This window comes from Biomphalaria glabrata, chromosome 2 (genome assembly GCF_947242115.1).
Source record: "Biomphalaria glabrata chromosome 2, xgBioGlab47.1, whole genome shotgun sequence".
Taxonomy (NCBI): Eukaryota; Metazoa; Mollusca; class Gastropoda; family Planorbidae; genus Biomphalaria; species Biomphalaria glabrata.
In genome coordinates, this window is record NC_074712.1 from 32449996 (window position 1) to 32470013 (window position 20018).

The following is a 20018-nucleotide window of genomic DNA, read 5'->3' on the forward strand; positions in this document are numbered from 1 at the left end:
CTTTCGGCAGTAAATAGCGGAAGTACGTCAATGGATAGCGAAAGTAAATGTCAGCGCGATTGTGTAGGTAATGTATGTATATGCTAACATATTCTCCGTCATAAGTGTTTCATTGGATTGATCTAACAGAAAAAATGTAACCATAATTTTTGTTTCTTTCTTGATCACTATATTTGAGCCCCCAATCCCTCCCCCCTCTCTCTCACACACACACACAAATATGCGTGATTCGTAAGTTCACATTTTATTCTGTTGTAATAGTTTTCTTATCTTATCTTACAAAATACAGACGTTACTTCAAAAAAAAAAAAAAAGATGATTACGTCCTTGGAGTCCTTTCTTCGCTTCAAAAAGTAAACTTATGGCTAAAACACTATACAACAGACAGAAACTCTGTGTGTGTGTGTATACTTGAAGGTTTATGATGGGAAAAAAATCATTTCCATAATAATACATAATAATAAGGATACAAATAATAATAATTGTGGTCAGTGTAGCCAATATCAAGGTGACCCATTATAGAATTAAGAAGAATGAATAGTATACAATAGCTGAGTTCTATGCAAACATGAATATACATTCAATAAATCAACACAACAGTCAAGATCACATTAGTATTTAGCCAGTGAGTTTGACATTTCTCACTATATATGCTATACTATCAAACAGGTCAACAAATGTCACAGACCTAAAGATTATGTCACATGTCAGCCCAATGCCACGCTGCAACAATGCACGCCAATGCGTGTGGGCAGATGCCATCGATACAGGTCTAATGGGATAGTTTGCATTAACACATGGCAATGGAAATGGTAAACATATATTGCAGCTAGTAAAAAATGAAGGGAAAAAAATTAAAATGTAGGCCTATGGGTACTTGTTTAGAAGTGTAGGTCTTTACAATTAGTCTTGAAACTCTTGATATATTGGTATATCATGACTCTGTTCATCCACTTATGACTTGTTTTGCTGTTGGTAACAGATATAGAAAAACTTTAACCCTAAACTACTACATCAGAAGTCCATTTAATAGGATAAGATAATAGAAAATAATGAACTTCTTTTGAGGCGGGGGGGGGCTACATTGGTTAGTGTTTTCCAAGAAAATGTATAGATTTAAATACCTCTTTCTATCTATCTAACTGTCCTGCTATATATCCTTTAACTTTAATTTTATTGCGCTCATTGGCAATCGGTATATAAACTTGTTTATTGATATCTACAAAAAAACATTTTTTAAATGTCTTTGTTTTTTAAAGTTATGAAGACTTTAAACTCTTTTATTAAACATTTGGTATTCTTTTTCTTATTCTTCAGTTCAGTGACACTTAGCTCATTGATAATTAGAGAATATAAAATTAATGAGAGAAATACAATAGAGAGCAAAAGAGACAGAGACAGAAAATAAAAGAGGTAATAAAGAGAGAAAAAAAAGGAAAAGGAAGAACGAAAAAAAAATACCCCCCCCCCCGACACAAAAAAAAAACAGAAAAAAAACAAAAGAAAAAACAGAAGACAAAAGATAGACAGAAATTAGATACAGAAAAAAAGAGAAACGGAGAATAAACGAAAGAAAATGAAAGAAACATTCAATTAACAAGAGAAATTGAGCAATGAAAAGAGACAGGAAAGCTGAAGATTATGTTAGCAGTTTGAAATTATGAAGTACTAATATAGTAAAGCTATACAATTATTGTTTAGTTTAAAATAAATGTATGCCACTATTTAAAAAAAAAGATAAATAAAACTTGGTGTTCTTGACATTATAATACCAACATTTTGTTATGATGTTTATAGAGTACAAATTAAAAGAAATCCCTTAACTCTTACTCTCCTAATTGACGATGCCAACTTTAATTTGATACCTTTAAATTAAATTGATTTTTGGATTTTTAAACTTAAATTTGTGTTGTGAAAAAAGAGCATGAAATCCCCCTATAATTCGACACCAAATTTAACATTTTCTGATATCAAACAAAAATGTTATTGAAGTTTAATCATAACAAGAATAGTGAAATACAAATGAGCAAAAGGAATAGTTCTATCGGAACGAGGAAAATAATTACGGAGAGAAAGAGTTAAGTAAAACACTTCCTAGAAATAGCATATGAAAGACGACATAACAGCAGTAAAATAAAATAAACTCTACACATGAGTTTTGGTCTGTAGTGTAATTCAGCTTAACCAGTATTTCACAGACGTTCTCATTTCTCTAATCACAAAACTGACATTAATGAAAAAAAACATATTCTGATAGCAAAAAAACAAAATGCTGTTTGAGTACATAAATAAATTTTATTTGATTAACTCTTTATCTCCGTAATTATTTACCACATTCTGTTGGAATAAACGTTGGTATCGTTAGTTAGGAGAGAAAGAGTTAAAGCTAAAAGTAAATCTATCTTGAATTTCTAATGTGAAATAGATTCTTCAATAGGATTTGCTAATAAAAATGCTATCAGAGAAAATATAACTTAAATCATGTTCTAAAAAATCGATTTTTGCTTTTAATAAGTTTCTTTATTAACTTTTACTGTACATTGATCTGGAAGATAATCTGTTAAAACAATTACATTTCTTCCTATGCGCTGCCAGAAAACGACGATCTAATCCAACTATTACGTCAGTGTCTTGTTCATTTAGAACAAATACCACTGTACTACTTCATCTTTAGAGTTTTGTGTTCTAAACTACGGTAAGCATAATAGTAAAATATAGCTTACTAAAATTAACAAGTTTTGTTGTTTTTTGTTTTTTTTTTGGGGGGGGGGGAGGGGGTTACCATATTTGTGGGACTATCTTATAGTCTAAGAAATAATCTATTTAATATATATATATATTCAGTGCTTTAAAAAAACAAAGGTGCCAGTACTCAGCGATTAGGTGCCGATACTCAGTAGTTGATTGCCTAACTTTTAACTACTAAAAATTAATAATATACGTTAAAATACAAGAAAAGTAATATTTTTTTTCAAAAAGGTGCCGTTATTTAATATCTTGTTTTAGTGTATAGGATTTTTTTTTTTTAGGAAGTAGTTTCTTTTAGGTGCGTTTTGTGGTCTAGAATATTGTGTATGTGTGTGTTTACGTCATCCTTAGTTCCCGCGAGAGAGAGAGACCTTCTGTTGTTGGCTGGTTATCTAGTTTTCTGTTTACCCGTTGTAACGGTACGTAGGCCTAAGTACATAGTTTTATTAAGGAGGATGATCTTTCGGTACGGGTGTCGCTATCAAAAAGTTCTTTGTTGTAGCGGCATCGCTAGGTCTAGGTTTTCTTTTCGTTTCAGGGTGTTAGGCTTGGGCTATGGGAAAGATTGTCGCCTTTTCCGTCCTTGGAGCCGTATCGTAACTATCGTTGTTGAGATGTAGGAAGTTGTAGGTTTGTAAATAATTTGTGTATGTGTACTTGCTTTTGTAAATACCATTAAGACTTCATCATTTTTATCATAATACTTTATCTGTTCATTAAATTGATAAACTTCCGCTTGGGTTGTTAACTAATGTCAGTTCACTTACTGTTAACATTAATAGTGTTCATATTGAACAATTGCCGTTTATTTACTAACTGTCTAGTTGAATAACATTTATTCGGTGCTCGTAGCTCGGTATGTTATTACCTTTTGGTTGCTTTATACCAGTGATGCCCAACCTTATACGGCCTGAGGGCCATTTTAATTTCAAACACTTGTGTCGCGGGCCACATTAACGAAAAGATACACAAATTAAATAGAGAATAAACCATTTTAAATAGTCTTATTACAATCTTATTACAATCCCGTGGCTCCAGTAGACATACTTACACCCAGTTACGTAACAAGGGTTTCAGGTGTCTTATAACTGAAAAAGTTTTTCTACTAAATTAAGTGCTTGTAAACATTGTGATCCTACACAGCCATTGTTTACGGAAATGTGCAAGGTTTATGTAGACAACACGGCGTAGAAATCTATTGACTGTATTGCTCGATTCTATTGACTGCATTGCTCGAAATTTCTCAAGCAGGGAAGTCTGGCTTTGTAAGTCAATCAGTTCCAGTAGGTGTCACTCCTCAGCGGCAATAGTAATTATTTCAAAATCTGCTGCTCTGTCATTGAGTTTTGAATGGATGATTTTCACCAACATCGTCCACTCGTTTTGTAACTGTCAGGCCAGAAAGGCGGCACAGCTTCAACTTTTTTTAGTACTATTTTATTCCATCACTGCTAGCAGGCACTTTTTAAGCTTCGTTCTTAAAATTTGAGCAGCTTTGTTGTCTCCATCAAGGCCGACTCATTTTTCTTCTTGGTCAATATGTTCGTCAATCGCTCAACTCTAGACGTAAGTTAGCGATCTTTTCCTAGCGGCTCAAACCAACAATGCCACCATATCTTTGTAATGGTTTGTTTTAGAATGCTTTTATATTATTTTCCTAAAAAAAGCCACATTTTCTTTACAGATCAAACATGTTGGCTTATTGTGTTCCACCACCAACAACAACAACAAAAGATCTGTCTGTCACTTGTCCTGGAAGTTTCTACATCCACTTTTTGTTTCTTCGACTCTCCCATTTTATTAACGTGCAAATGTGACACGACACGGCACCAATCATGTTGATGTCAGAAGTACACGAACCAAAATGATGCAGAAAAGATGTGAAGTGTTACACACATGAGATGTCAAGAACACAGCTAGCTCAAGACAGCCGCGGAATCATCCAAGACTCTAAAACAACTGTCAATTCTTGTCGCCTTGTGTTCTTATAGAAAAAAAATTAATATGAATATTACAAGACAATACATTACAATGAAATCTATCAAAGAAAATGTAAGTGTCCTAACATACAGAAAATACATTTTATTTTTTTTTTATTTTCTACATTTTGTGCCGATGTTTTGGCTGGCGGTGGGAACCACGTCGCGGGCAGGATCTGGCCGGCGGGTGGTAGTTTGGGCATCACTGCTTGTTACTGTTTAGGGTGGGGATACGGAACCGTAATATCATACTCTATCTAAGCAAATAACCCACCTGAGAGACTTAGATATATATATATATATATATATGTAGACGAAAAAAAACGCTGTAGGTCTGTAGGTATATTCATGTTTTAATATACTCAATAAAGAATACTAAGTCATCCCAATCATTACTTCAAAAACATGATTATTCATGACTACAACTCTGATTTGCAGAAACCTCCATAGATAAAGGAATTTACGCAAAGTATTTTTTTCAGAAAATTTGATTATTATACTTGTATAAGAGAGATGAAGCAATGACTAGATATATAAACAAATAAATAGCTGTGTAAAACAATGTCCTAGTCCAGTCTAACAGTTTACTGCGCAACACGAAATGTAGATCCTACTTAAAGAGTAGACAGAAACTATTGAGAGACAATTGAAAACTACGTCTTATATGCTCACTTTAATATCTGTCCTGTGTATTTACAAGTCTTTGTGTTGTTAAGAAACTTCCAGGTCCACGTCGTCATCTAGGTCATCTCTGCTAGCATCACTGACCAAGAGGCTGGTCCAGTCACGGACATCACGCCTGTCCGAGCTGCTATTGTTATTTCGATCACTGGCGATGCTCAGGTTTATAACTTTCTCCGCCTCGCTGCACTCTGTCGTTTTCTCTGAGTTGGGCTTGAGTTGGTCGTGTAGCGCTTTTATCTCTAGTATGTCATCTCTGAAGACGTTCAGTTTATCAATGGCGCTGTCAGTGTTTGTTCGCTTTGTTTGTAAAAGCGCTTCGCCGTGCCTGCCCATACCAGTGTCGTCGCTAAGGAGAGAGTGCGGCGATTCTCTGGATTTGTCCAAGTGGTTCTCGGTGAAGCTGTCGTCGCTACTGCCAGAGGTGGGAGCCTCTCGTTCTGGCGATCCCATGAGTGGGCTCATTGGACTATTGCTGTCCCTGTGGTTTGCCTGCTTGACTAGAAAGCCCATTGGCTGTGTGATGGGAAAGAAAGGCAGCAGTCCAAGGCTGAGAGAGCCCAGAGACTTGCACGCTTGAACCAATGGGTATTTCGAATTGGGCCTTCGTCCTCTGGGAACTTTAGGAGCCTCCAGCAGTCTGTCTATACTAAAAGCACTGGACTTGGCATTGTTCGTGTTTGAGGGGTTCTCATGTGCTCTCGGAGGGGTGCTCAGGAGGGACACAGACATGGGAAAGCTAGCTGACATATGGCGGTCAGATTTGTCAGCCATGTGGTCGGAGAAGCTGTCACAGCTTGCGTCATTTCCGGAAGTTGAGGAGGAAGGAGACAGGAAGTTGTCCACGTGGAATCTCATATTACTTTTGTCCGGTGAAAGTGAAGAATGAACACCGTTCATGTTCTTTCTCTTTTCTTCTAACTTCCTCAGTCTCTCCTCTTGCTTTCTCCTCTTTTTCTCCAGCCTCTCTTGTTCCCTCCTCCTTATCTCTTCTTCGTCCATGGGGTCCCCGCTGCAGGTCTGAGGATGAGCGTTGTGGGCCGGCCTCCCAGGACCTTTCTTTGTGTGCTCTTTTTTTCTCCACTTGGCCCTGCGGTTCTGGAACCAGACCTGAGAAACAAGCATAGATAGGAAGATATCAGTTCATTGGATTGAGTTGAACTCGTTTATGTCATGTGCTTAAAAACGGACCCTGTCAAAGATTAAACTTGAATCATTGAACATCACAATACACCTCTATACATTTTCAATGAAACATATAAATATAACTGGCGAAGGCTATATAATAGACGCGCTAAATGCAATAAAGAAGATAATCAACATTGTTTAGCAGTTACGGATGTAACAAAATTATATAACAACATTGGTCTGTCCGTCAGTTGACCATCCTAAACATTGCATTCATATGATTAGGATTTAGATGTATATTGAATGACTTTTTTTCCCTATGTTCTTCTAAGTATTGATACATAGAAATCTGGGATCAAGTTTGTTAAACGAAATCCAATTTCCATTATTCTTTTCATTAGTAGGCCCTTCAAGTTCACTAATTTCATCTGATCAGCATTTAGATTTGGTACGAAAAAAAAATATTATTAAAGACGCACAAATGTGCCAATCTGAAAGTAGTGGGCAGATAATTAAGTTACAGTAATATTTAAAACAAAATTACAATTACAGTTAATCATAATAAAAATCGAATGACTGACAGAAGTAGGAAAAAAATCAATTTTTATAAGCAATTTTAACAACACATTGCTAATTTGAAAATTATTTTTTAATATAAAATTTTTTTTTCTATAAACGTAAAAGAAATTAAAATTGTGTATGAAGATAGCTCTCTCAAACATTTGAAACCAAGGTAACAGAAAGATACTGCCACAATTTCATATTTTGACGTTATAGATATCAACAACACGTTGTTTCTCTTCCGATTAGCACGTAGGTCTCTGTAGTTAAATGTGGTTCAGGGGAAATAATTGTTTAAACTACGAAATATCAGATCTCGAGAGAAGGATCCGAGCAATGCTACAGAAAGATGTCAGGTATCACAAATGAAGAGATTAGAAATAGGATTAATATAAGTATTGGACCCCACGATGACCTACTAACTACTGTAAAAAAAAACGCAAACTTAGCTCTATAGCCATATCACAAGGTCCTCGGGGCTTGCAAAGACCTTCCTTCAGGGAACAGTACCAGGAAAAGGAAGAAGAAGAGTCAGACAGAGAAAGCTATGGGAGAGCAACATAAAAGAATGGACAATCCTGTAATTGAAAGAAGTTCTATCCAAGGCAAAAGACAGAGAGGAATAGAGAATGAATGTCCACAGATCTTGTGTGGTGCTCCAACGGTTCAACAGACTAAGGGATAGGTGAAAGTGAATAGCGGAAATATTCATGAAGCTATGGTTAGGTCATGCAAGGGAGCTTCTTTCTGGTCTGGAGTTTGAAGAGTCTATCGCTCAACTCTGTCGACAATTGCAAATGTGTACAGATACTGAGAGAAACAATTGTAAACTAGGGCTCCATCATATTGAATTATTTCTGTGAATTTCTTATTGAAATTCAATTGTATTATGCAGCCTTACTAAAAGTAAAGTTCCCTTTCAGGCCTTGCGATCTATAGGGCAGAAGATGTAAAGGTCATCCGTGGCCCACGGTTAGAGAGGGTGGCCAGCACAACGACCAACCGCCTTTACTTTATTGTCAGGTAAACCATTTGAGCTGGTTGGATTCAGGCGCTGAAAGATCCCGAATTTTAAAATCCTAGTCTTCACCAGGATTTGAAACCGGGATCCCTGGTTCAACATTAAAGAATGGACAGGCCTGCCATTGAGAGAGGTTCTGAACAAGGCAAAAAAAAGGGAGGAATGGAGAAAGACGGTCGACAAATCTTGCCTGGTGCCCCAACGGTCCAACAGACTAAGGGATAGGTAAAGGTAAAGGTAAAGGTAAGTCTTCACCAGGATTTGAAACCGGGATCCCTGGTTCAGAAGCTAAGCGCTTTACCACTCAGCCACCGGGCCTCCGTGTAGTCTTACCAGCTTGTGTTTATTGATTTCCTTTATTAAAATTGGGAATTCTTTTGAAAGGATTTCTGTTGGTTCTTCACTAATTTGAATGAGGCTATGTTGGTTATTGGGTCATCAGACTTAATGTGCCGACCACCAAATTCATACATCACGCGTATATTAAATAGAGTTTGCCTATAAATCTTGGGTGGCTAGCTTCAGTCAATTGTACTCACAGATGACGTGACTCACAAATAAATATATAAGTGCCTTCACGTGATGGAGGTTGGAATTGATAAGAAATGCATTTTAAATGTTTTAATACTGATATTATATGTATACAGCCTTTGAATAAAATATGCAAGCTTGATCTTTACAAATTTCTCAGTGTTGCATATTGATGCGACATTAAACACATTTTTATTAGTGCCCCCGAAAGAGCCTTGTGTGGCCCGTATGTCAGTCCGTCCCGCTTAGATATCAGAAACTAGAAGAGAAAATGAAAATCGGACATCATGATATTTCAGATCATTCAAAGTTCTGATGCAACGGCTACCCTTTTCTTTTCTGAAAGCGAAAAATCTAATTTTTTAAATCAATTATGCAAGCAGTTTTTTCATAAAATTACACCATTTTTACAACTATTCACTATTAATAGTAACAAACACTGGAAGCTTTTTAGTAGGGGACACTTTAATTTACCACACTTGTGACACATTTAGGCAAATAGTGTTAGATATTTTATTTTAAAAAATATTATTTTTTACAATTGTATTGCTAAATTATGTAAGTCCTGTCATACTAAATACTACATATAGCCTACAAAATAAATTTAACTTTTTTAAAAAGAAAAAAATCTTTTTACTATGCAAATAAGTTGGATATAATTTAAAACAACAATTAATAAGTAGTTTTTCGTATTATCGCGTGAACTGCAAATTGCGAAAAAGACAATGGAACACGAAACTAAAGAATTTTTTTTTTACGGAAATGTTTTATTCTTGAGGCTTTGAATAAGAGATTGGCCCTTTACAAAACAATTAAATCAATTAGATACTCATTATAAGACATCAGTTAGGCCAGGTTCACATCTAACTTCAAATTCACTTTCACCTATCCCTTGGTCTGCTGGATCTTTGGGACACCACCAGGATCTGTCAACCTTCTTTCTCCATTCTTCTCTGTCATTTGCCTTTGATAGAATTTCATTATTATATTCTTTCTGAAAATATTGAAACCTGCCCTTTTACCTGCCTGGGTTGACCACTTCTGATAGAATTTAATACCAATATTCTTCTGAAAATATTGAAACCTGCCCTTTTACCTGCCTGGGTTGACCACTTCTGATAGAATTTAATACCAATATTCTTCTGAAAATATTGAAACCTGCCTTTTTTCCTGCCTGGGTGGACCACTTCGGGGGCCGATTTTGAGTTTGTGTTTCCACACAAACTGTCTTTCTAACCTTGTTTAGCATTGCATTTATTTTTTAATACAAAAACGTTATATATGTTTGTACATAAATAGATAAATAACTATCCCCTATATTTGTGTGTGTGTTTCTAATAAAAAAAAACAGTTTTATTATTTTGCTTTCTATTATACTCGTGTGGTTGCTAGACTGTAGTATTACTCTAAAAGCCTTTTTAATCTTGTTTTTAAAAATGGTGTATGTTTATTCAAACAAAAAGTTTGCTTATTGTATTTAAAAAGGGATACAGACTTTCATGAAATCATATTTTATAAAGCGTTTTAGTTTTCGAGATGTAATCGTGGGACACATAAAGACAGACGAACGAACAGACAATCAGCGCAAACAAAAAAGCAAACTGAGGTAACATGTCAGATGATCTCCAGGACTTGCAGGACCTGCCAAAATGTTTCTGCAAGGAACAGCACCAGGTAATAGGAAGAGAGGTGAACATAAGTACAACGGGAAGACAAGAAGGAATAGCCGATCATTACAATAAGAATGGCAAGAGCGAAATGGAAGGAATGGGTGGGCAGATCACGTGTTTCGTCCGAACAAACTTCTGAACAAGTGGAAGAGTGAAGAGGACTAAGTTGAAATGACTGTTTGCCTAGGTTTGGATAAGTTTGCATTGATTTTGGATAGAATTGGATAACTTTGCATTGGTTTGGATAAATTAGCACAGGCTAGGTGTGATATATAGTTATATGTTATAGTTTATTTATTGTATACACATACGTATAGAGATTGATTTATTTACCCTATGTGCATTCAATTAGATGCTGCTTTAAGAAATATTTGAATCACTAAATGAATGTCCACTGAATATGTAAGAGACATAGGTTAGGCCACGTATGGGAGACGAACGTATGCCAAAGGCAGTCTTTATTTGGTGAGCTCAAAGGTGGTCGACGTAACAGAGGCGCCCCACGGAAACGCTTCAAAGACCAGCTTAGGCGTCAACTTTCCTTGGAGGACAGAAGAGGGCACCTGGTTGCATGCAGCTTCAGAACGAGACAGCTGGAGGTCACTCACCAAGGGCCGCGGGATACACATTTGAGACCAGAAGAAAATCCGCTGCCGAGGACAAACGCATTCCTCACTAATCTTCGGACTCGAAGACAAGCCTTATTATTATTATGTAAGAGAAATGATGATTGGAAGAACATGTTGCCATTTGATTGGATGAACCGTGTATACACATGTTACTCTGCGATGTGTCTCTACATCTCTACTTTACAGACAAAAGACAAGGGAATCATTCAGCATTTTTGTAAATCGCTGATTGTGCATCTTGAAGGTTCAAAACTCTCAACCCACCCCCTCCCCCTTCCCACCCAACCAAAAGTGTTAATTTTCAATCAGGAATTAAATGTAGATATAATAAAACTTTTTCTTATTGAAAACTTGTACTTTCATTGCAAAGGAACTTATTCTGCACAAGTTCGTAGTGCTAAGTTCAATGTGGTAATCATCCGCGTAAGTCTTTATAGCTGAGAAATCTTACGGACTTTTCCATTGCAAACCGGTTTAAACATAGTCTTTATTTACGTTACGGGAGTCTACTCTTCCCTTGATCTGTAACTATAAATAGTGTTCATCAAATTTGTTTTCTAAGTTTATACTTCTATCAGTCATTTCAGAACACTGGGAAACAATGTTGAAGACAAACTTTTTTTTTCTGCTTTGTTAGATATAAAAGAGTTAGCGGCAAAAAAAAAAACAATATAGACCTATAGTCTGTACTGCACCTGAAGTGGGTCGTGTTCAAATCCCGATGTCGAGACTAGAAATGATTTAATTCGATATTTGTTTGCCGAGCAATTAAGACAGCAAGGACATCTACTGGCCAATATTCCCTTCTAACCCCCACAGTACAGATAGGACCCAGAGACAAGCTGTACGGAAATCCATGAGCGTGAACTAATTTTAATGTTTTCTCAGTATTTAAATCCGTTTCTCAAAAATAACTTATAGGTTTAGATTTGTTTTCTTAAAAAAAAATCATTTAGAGTAACTTTTTAAATTACCTTTTTCCAATTAAAGATAATGACTTCTAAACAATGAATCTAAACATATCAACGTAACTGTTGAGCCATTTGTAGCATCTTACGGTAAAACTCGGTATAATTGCAATAAAAATGATTTCAACTTTTACAATTAATTTTTAAACGGTACGATTTGAGATTTTATAATTGTACAAACTATGTCGCTTAAGTAACTGAGCCAACTCACCTGAACTCGACTTTCCACCAGGTCAAGCTTCAATGCCAGGGCCTCCCTCATGAAGACATCAGGATAGTGAGAGTCCTGAAACGCTTTCTCAAGTTCTTCCAGTTGCCAGCCAGTGAAGTTAGTTCTGGTCCGCCTTCTCTTGTTGCCATTGGAGTCTTTGGAGTCGTCCAAGACACCTGGGAAGTGAAGAGTGCATCTAAAGTCTACCCCACTAAAGAGAAGTTGTACAAACAAATATCTTAGATACCCACCCATCTGAACAAAAAAAAAACTATTGCGTAAATAGCATGCCTATCTATTTCTACACGAAACAACGCTGGGAATGGCAAAATAGTAAGACAGTCGACAAATCATGTGTGGTGCCACAACGGGTCAACAGACTAAAAGTCATGTGACAGTTAAAGTGAATCATTGACGGACTCATTGATTGATGACTGATTGACTCATCATGAAATCTCTGGAACCGCCGAACGGATGAGCATGAATTTGTGTACAATGTTTATCTTCCTTATTATAGGCTCACTAAGAAACGGTTTTAATAAATTCGTAATTGTGGAAAATAGAGAAAAACATTGAGCTTTCTATTACCAGTCTTAATCATTTTTTAGGCAACTTCCAAAATTGCTTGCAGTACATATTTTTTTAAATAGAAATTGTTAATACAAATTTTAATACCGCAAAATGTTACTTCCTTTCGTTTTTTATTTATTACTGGTCCATAATTAGCCATCCTTACATAATTTTGGGGTAACCTTTTTTTTTTTTTGTAACTGATTTTAAGATTTTTTGTTTTCAGTATTAATTGTCCTTTATTAATAAAAAAAACAACATGATCAGCCAATGATCAAATTAGAAATGTAAGTAAAAGTCTGTTAATTTGTGCTTAGTATTTGCAAGTATTTGTTGACTGCAATAAAGCAACGTTTTATGAAAACACGCATTTTAAAACTCTAACGACTTGGTTTAAAGAAAGCTGTATTTCATGCTAGAAATTAAAATGACGATGTTCTCAAATATTTTATGTATTACAAAAATATCTGTTCATTTGTTTGTTGTATTACTGTAAAGTATGGGTATAAAGCAGTGGTCCCAATCCTTTTGTCAGACAGAATCAAAAGAACTTTCTGACACACATGTCAGTGGCCGCATCAACCTCAAGAAATCATCGAGTCCAATGGTACTTATTCATCATTATGTCGTCAGTTGGGATTCACTGCCCATCAAGAGTTCATAGGAATCGTTAGGACCATTGCGCTTCATTTATTCTAACCAGAAACGCCAGTCCATCATTTGTGTGTGTGTGTGCACAGGGCCTCAACAGTTAAAAATCTTGAATGTTGAGGCCCTGAATGTTGAGGCCCTGAATGTTGAGGCCCTGTGTACTGTGACAAGAAAGAAAGCCGTTCAAGTCAGCCGGTGCCGCTAAGCGATTCCCTGTGTTCTGATCTCCAGGAGAAAAGTCATCCAGTCCTGATCTACGCAATAAACAAAACAATAAACAAAACAAAATAACTTTCACATTTAGCTTTATAAATTACTCCAATCATTTACCCACCGGTTGTGCCTGCCCTTTCGGTAAGGATGTGTCACTTAGTAATGAAAAATAAGAACATATATCTATGTTTGATCTATGTCAAGTTTCATGTTCAAATAAAAGAGTAAACTAAACACTTATATATGACAGTGATGCCCAAAATACGACCCGCGGGCCAGATGACATTGTTCCATCCGCCCGCCGAAAAGTTGACTCGAAAAGTAGACACACCCCTCCCCCCTCCAAAAAAAGAAAAAAGTTGACTTATGTATCTTTACCTACGTTAGGGCCCTCAATTTTTCTTTAATTGATTGGTACCATGACCTTTAACAATAGTGTGTTTATGAAATGAGAATCTACCAGAAAAAGAAAACGGATCTTAACTTTTTTGTGGAGCTGATCATAAGCCAACATGTTTGATGTGTAAAGAAAGTGTGGCTGTTTAAAAAAAACAACAACATATAAACGTCATTATGAAACAAACATGACGACATTCTTGGTTTGAGCCGCGAATAAAAGATTGTTAAACTACGCCTACAGATTGGAGGATCGATAGGAATATTTACCAAAAAGCGACAAGAAGATGAGTCGGTAGTACAGCTAGCTACAATGTTGCTCTATTTTAAGTAGAGAAATTAAGACATTTTCTGACGCGTGAAAAAAATCGCTTCAGATATCCAATTCCTTAATGTAAATACTAGATCCACGGGTTTCTAATCAATTAGTTACAAATTCAGGTAAATTTCATTTCATTTTTTTTTTTTTACCTTTTTGTTCATATGGCCCGCGACACGAGTGTCAGTAATTATAATGGACCGCAAGTCGAATTAGGTTGGGAATCACTGATATATGACATTAAAAAAAATAAAGACAAAAAAAAATGGTCAGTTTGGAAATCGAGCCCACAACTTTCGCGTTCTTTGCAAGACCAATTAACAAACCAGTCATTCAATAGATGGTCAAATCTAAGTTTATAGATCCAGATGTATAGATAACTTCTAAATGAATGAACAATAAAACTGGCAGCCGATTTTTTTTTTTAACCTTTTAAAATTATTTTTACTGTAACTGAATAATTAATGAAAGTGACCTTTCTGAAATTAAAATACAATTTGTTGTCAATCACCACAAGTTTGAACATTTCCTCTCGATCGGATCAACACAAGTTCTCCAGGCCTAAATGATTCACATTTTCAATCAGACTACGTTGAATGTGTGATGTAGGAATTGAAAGGGAACATACAACATTCATTTAATTGTTCAATTGTTTTTACTGGAATTAAATCTACACTCATGAAAAACAACAAAAAAAAAGAGAAAAGAGAAAACAAACAAAAAAAGAGGGGGGGGGGGATGAAATCATAATATAAAAAGCTTATCAAAATATAAAATTTATTCTTTTTCTTCAGTTTCTTTCATTCTTTTCACACTCAAAAGCATTTGTCTATTTGTACGTAAACATTTCGTCTATTTGTTTCATTTCTTCAACTAGGCCTACTTCAATTTTGGTGTCGGAGGTTTATCTTTAGTGTGACATTTCAAACTTCTACTTTAGAAGACAAAGGTTTTAGTTTAAAACAAAAAAAAAATTATTTTTTTTGGTCAAACCTCTTTCTTCAAACCTTGTCTATTGATAGATTAAGTTGCAGTGTATGTATAAGTCATACATTTTATTATCCTAGCAGTATGCATACTACATTAAATATTTTCCATGAAGTTTTATTTATATTTTTAAAAAAAGTTATTGATGATAAATTCAAATTATTTTGTTTAGCATTTAGAATGTTTTAATTTTTCTTTGAATATTTAATTTTGATGTGAATCATTTCTGACTGTTCTTGACATTTCTACGTTTGACATTGAGTGATTTCTTATATTTGGATTTGTGACTTGTGTGAGTGACTTGTGTGAGTGACTTGTGTGAGTGACTTGTGTGAGTGACTTGTGTGAGTGACCTGTGTGAGTGACCTGTGTGAGTGACCTGTGTGAGTGACTTGTGTGAGTGACTTGTGTGAGTGATCTGTGTGAGTGACTTGTGTGAGTGACTTGTGTGAGTGACTTGTGTGAGTGACCTGTGTGAGTGACTTGTGTGAGTGATCTGTGTGAGTGACTTGTGTGAGTGACTTGTGTGAGTGACTTGTGTGAGTGACTTGTGTGAGTGACTTGTGTGAGTGATCTGTGTGAGTGACTTGTGTGAGTGACTTGTGTGAGTGACTTGTGTGAGTGACTTGTGCGACAATTTGTTTTTTTTTTTTTTTTTTAGTTTTCTATAGTATATAAAAAAAAGATAAGTAAAAAAATTAATCAATATAGTTTTGAAAATCACTTTCTGCTTTATGAAGTTGATGATGGTCTACGCCCTCTGGTCTATGCCCTATGGTCTATGCCCTATGGTCTATGCCCTATGTTAACACGTTGCGCTAAATGTTCATGCTCGTCTATTTATTTCTTCAGCTTTTTGCTTAGGTCACAAAAACAATCAAGTCGAGTTCGGGAATCCCCGATAAAGTCGTTTAAAAAAAAAACAACATAAGCCAAATTTAATTTTAAGATGATTATTATATTTTAAGATGATTGTATTATATGGGTCAAACCAGAGTTTGCATTGTTTTTTCACAAAAATATACATAACTGTTACATTTTTAGGAATATGGTTAGAGCCATTTTCGAAACACCAGTCCACTTAAATTCAGCCACGATTAATTAATATTAGGCATTGTACAAAAGGTTTATAAGCGTAAAAAAAAATTCCTTAAGTTCGACTATGTGTCCCAAAGTGTCATTCTATTAAATTGTTCTTAGAAACTCTAGCATTTGAGTAAATATTGTCTCAGTGTGAGAGGCTGTTTGTTAATTCTATTGACTACAACAAAAGATATAAAAATCTATAATAATATATTTTTAAAATATAGTTTTAAAATGGGTGGAAGGTTGTTTTGACAGTGTGTAAATCGGACAAATTAATGAGTAGGGTCAAATCCACAATTTTAATTAATACATAAAGACTTATCAGGTATTTTAAAGAATAAAAAAAACGTTGATAACAAGTAAAAGCTATATTATCACAAAGATTTAAATGCTCACATATTTAAATTAATTATAATTAATTTATTTCTCAACATTGCTTATTTTACTTCTAATTATTTCACTTTTACTAATTATACTTTTAATTTTCAAACCTATATTTTCATCCCTCTACAGATTGCACAGGGTTTATTTTATAATTGAATTTTGAATCTTAACATTTCTGTAATCCACTTTTCTTGAATAGTTAAAAACTAAATGTGTTTAATGAAACAAGAATAGGCCCCAATCTTATATCTTGATTAACAAATGAATTATAATTCATACTTATGTTAGTTCATTTAATTCATCAAAATGAAGCTTGCAATATGAATCAATATGAAATATCTTAGATAAATGAAATACTACTTAGATTCAGTACAATCTATTGACAACTTCTGCAATAAATCATGAGCTATAAACAACGGCATTACCTGCAGAGCTCAGGGCATCAGCCAGTTTGCTATTGTCTGACGCCTCCAAGAAAGAAAAGGCGCCCATGTCCACATTTGGCGAGACCCTCTGGGGGCTTTTTCTCTCCAGCATTAAATTCTCCATAAGACTATTTCCGTGGGAACCTCCAGGGCCGACACTGGAAGACGTGACCTGACCTCTCCCAGAGGACTCCTCCTGCATCATTCTGTGATGGTGTCTCATGGAGCAGTCGAGGGCGGCGATTTGGTCCGCGGCACTCTGGTAGGGAAATGTCGGGAACCCCAAAGGGTAACCGTGGTGATAGTTAACTGCGGCCATGGAAGACACAGCGGCGAATGCTCCAGGGTATGCCGCTGCTAAAAGGCGCATGTCTCTCAGACTCATTGTGTTTTCTTGTAACTTCTCGAAGTCTCCACACAGACAATAAGTTATATTTTTATTGAATACATTTGACACGGATTAAAAAAATAAAGTCTCTAGCTCAGTGTCACATAGCAGATTCAAAATATTAAACCAAAACTAAAAAGCTCAATTTCATCAGATTATAATTAGTTTCTTACTGTACCAGCTACTTCACCAAATTTCTTTAGATGTTACACCTACTCAAATATCCGTCATTATATTTAATAGTGTGGAGAAAGACTAACTTGAAACAGAATGTCCACTCTTGTTAAGTGGTTTGGACCTAGACACGTTAGTCTCTGCCTCGAGAATAGATTGAATTTAGTGTATCAATAAATGATATGAAAATTTCACTCAAGACTTACTGAACCGCGTCTTAAGTCGTACCAGAAGCACCATTAGCTCTCCCAGAGCCCACTACAACTGATTTCTATTGAATTAATACCTTTGGGGGGAAATAACTCCAACCCCGAAGTGGCTACGACAAATTTGGGTGAAATTTCCAATAACACGTTCCAATAACAAGCGACGTTTGATGTTCACCCCCCCCCCCTTTCCACTCTTGTCTTATTTTTCCCGTTCCTCTTCTCTATCACTCGCGGTTAACGATCACCCAATCAGGGCGCGGTCTATCGATCGGTGTTATGGCTAATCAGCTCCGCCCCTTTTAGCCTTGTTTTTTGTCTTTAGCCACTTCACAATGAGGAGAATAATGGCGTGGCCCAGCCGGATGACAGGCGTCAGTCTCGTGGTGTTACACACCCCCTCCCTCTTGTCGGCTTCAGCGGGTTCGACGTGACAACAGCATTAGCCTGGAGGGACACCACGGAGTGACCTCTAGTCAGCCTCATTATGAATTCGTTTTTGTTTTGTTTCTTTTTTTTTTATTCCTGTTCGTGAAGATCGTCTGCTGCCGGGGCAATAGCCAAAAAGAAATTTAATATTTCAGACTTGAGGGCAACTGTTTACTGAGACGTCACGAAGGCATAGGAGTGTTTAGAAATAGAATTGTCTTCTGAAACAGTTGGGCACATCAGAGTTCCTTGACAGGCATATCAAGAGGGGCATATGTGGCATGTCAGAATGACGTAATCGTTAAGGTATCTTAGAAGGGCTCGACAATACAACGAAAGGATATAGGCCTACAGTGGCATAAGGGGCATTCCTGGGCATGACATGAAACATATATGTCACCATGATTACCAAGGGTGACAGTCGTACTTCAAAAAAAATTAAAAAGCAACATTGTAATGTTACAAATATAGAGATTATTTTTACACTGAATATCAACAAACATTTATGTAGTCACTCTAGTTAAGTTTCGTATTCTATAAATAAGGATTTCTTGAATAAATGACATTTTTTTTTTTAAATTTTATCGGCCCCCGAAAAAGGAAAAGACGCTAATAGTTTTGTGTGAAATGTCTGTCCGTCCGTCTATCCGTCCGTCCGTCCCGTAAACTAGATCAGATAGTGAAAATCCAACATCGAAATATTTTTGTCCGTTCAAAGATCTGATGCAACGGCTACTTTTTTCTTTTCTAAAAGCGAAAATTTTAATTTTTTAAATCACTTATGCAAGCAGTTTTTTTCATAAAAATACACCACTTTTACAGCTATCCACTATTAATAGTAACAAACACGGGAGGCTCTTTAGTAGTGGGGATGAAAATTTGCCATATTTGTAACACATTTATGCAAATGATTTTAGTTTTTTTGTCAAAAAAAATATTTTTTTTTTACATTTGTATTGCTATGTTCTGTTCTACTGAATACACATTTACCCAAAAATAATGTTTACTTTTTTAAAAAAAGAAAACAAATATATTTAATATGTATATAAGTTGGACATAATTTAAAACAACAATTAACAATTAGTTTTTCATATTATTGCGTGAACTACAGCGCCTTAATATGTACATGGAATATTTTTTTTTACGGAATTTTTTTTCTTTTTTTTTTTTTTAGGATTTGAATAAGAGATTGACCCTTTACAAAACAATAAGATCAATTAGATATTCATTATAAGACATCAGTTAGGCCAAATTCACATTAAACTTCACATTCACTTTCACCTATCCTTTGGATCGCTGGGGCACCACACAAGATCTGTCAACCTTCTTGCTCCATTCTTCTCTGTCATTTGTTTTTGATAGAATTTAATTCTGATGTTCTTTCTGAAGATATTGATACCTGCCTTTTTGCCTGCCTGGGTGGACCACTTGGGGGGACGATTTTGAGTTTGTGTTTCCACACAAACTGTCTTTGTAACCTTGTTGTTTTTTTTTTTAATATATGCGTAATTTTTTTTTGGGTTCATAATTTTTGTAATTATTTTTTTTTTTTGCAAGCTTATATCAACTCACTCCGTCTGTCTGTCTGTCTGTCTGTCTGGTTAAAAGGCTGTACACGTTATTTCTCCCACACCCAATCTAGGATCAAGCTGAAATTTTGCAC

General features: G+C 35.6%; 1 protein-coding gene across 1 annotated transcript; it reads right to left on the reverse strand.

Annotated features, from left to right (window-relative positions):
- Window positions 1–408: 408 nt before the first annotated feature.
- On the reverse strand, window positions 409–18097 carry LOC106057381 (homeobox protein unc-4 homolog). Its single transcript, XM_013214554.2, has 3 exons — window positions 17159–18097; window positions 12128–12303; window positions 409–6518 (listed from the first exon to the last, which is right to left on the reverse strand). Exons 1-3 carry the CDS (start codon window positions 17541–17543, stop codon window positions 5439–5441), a joined length of 1641 nt encoding a protein of 546 aa, XP_013070008.2. The 5' UTR covers window positions 17544–18097; the 3' UTR covers window positions 409–5438.
- Window positions 18098–20018: the final 1921 nt, after the last annotated feature.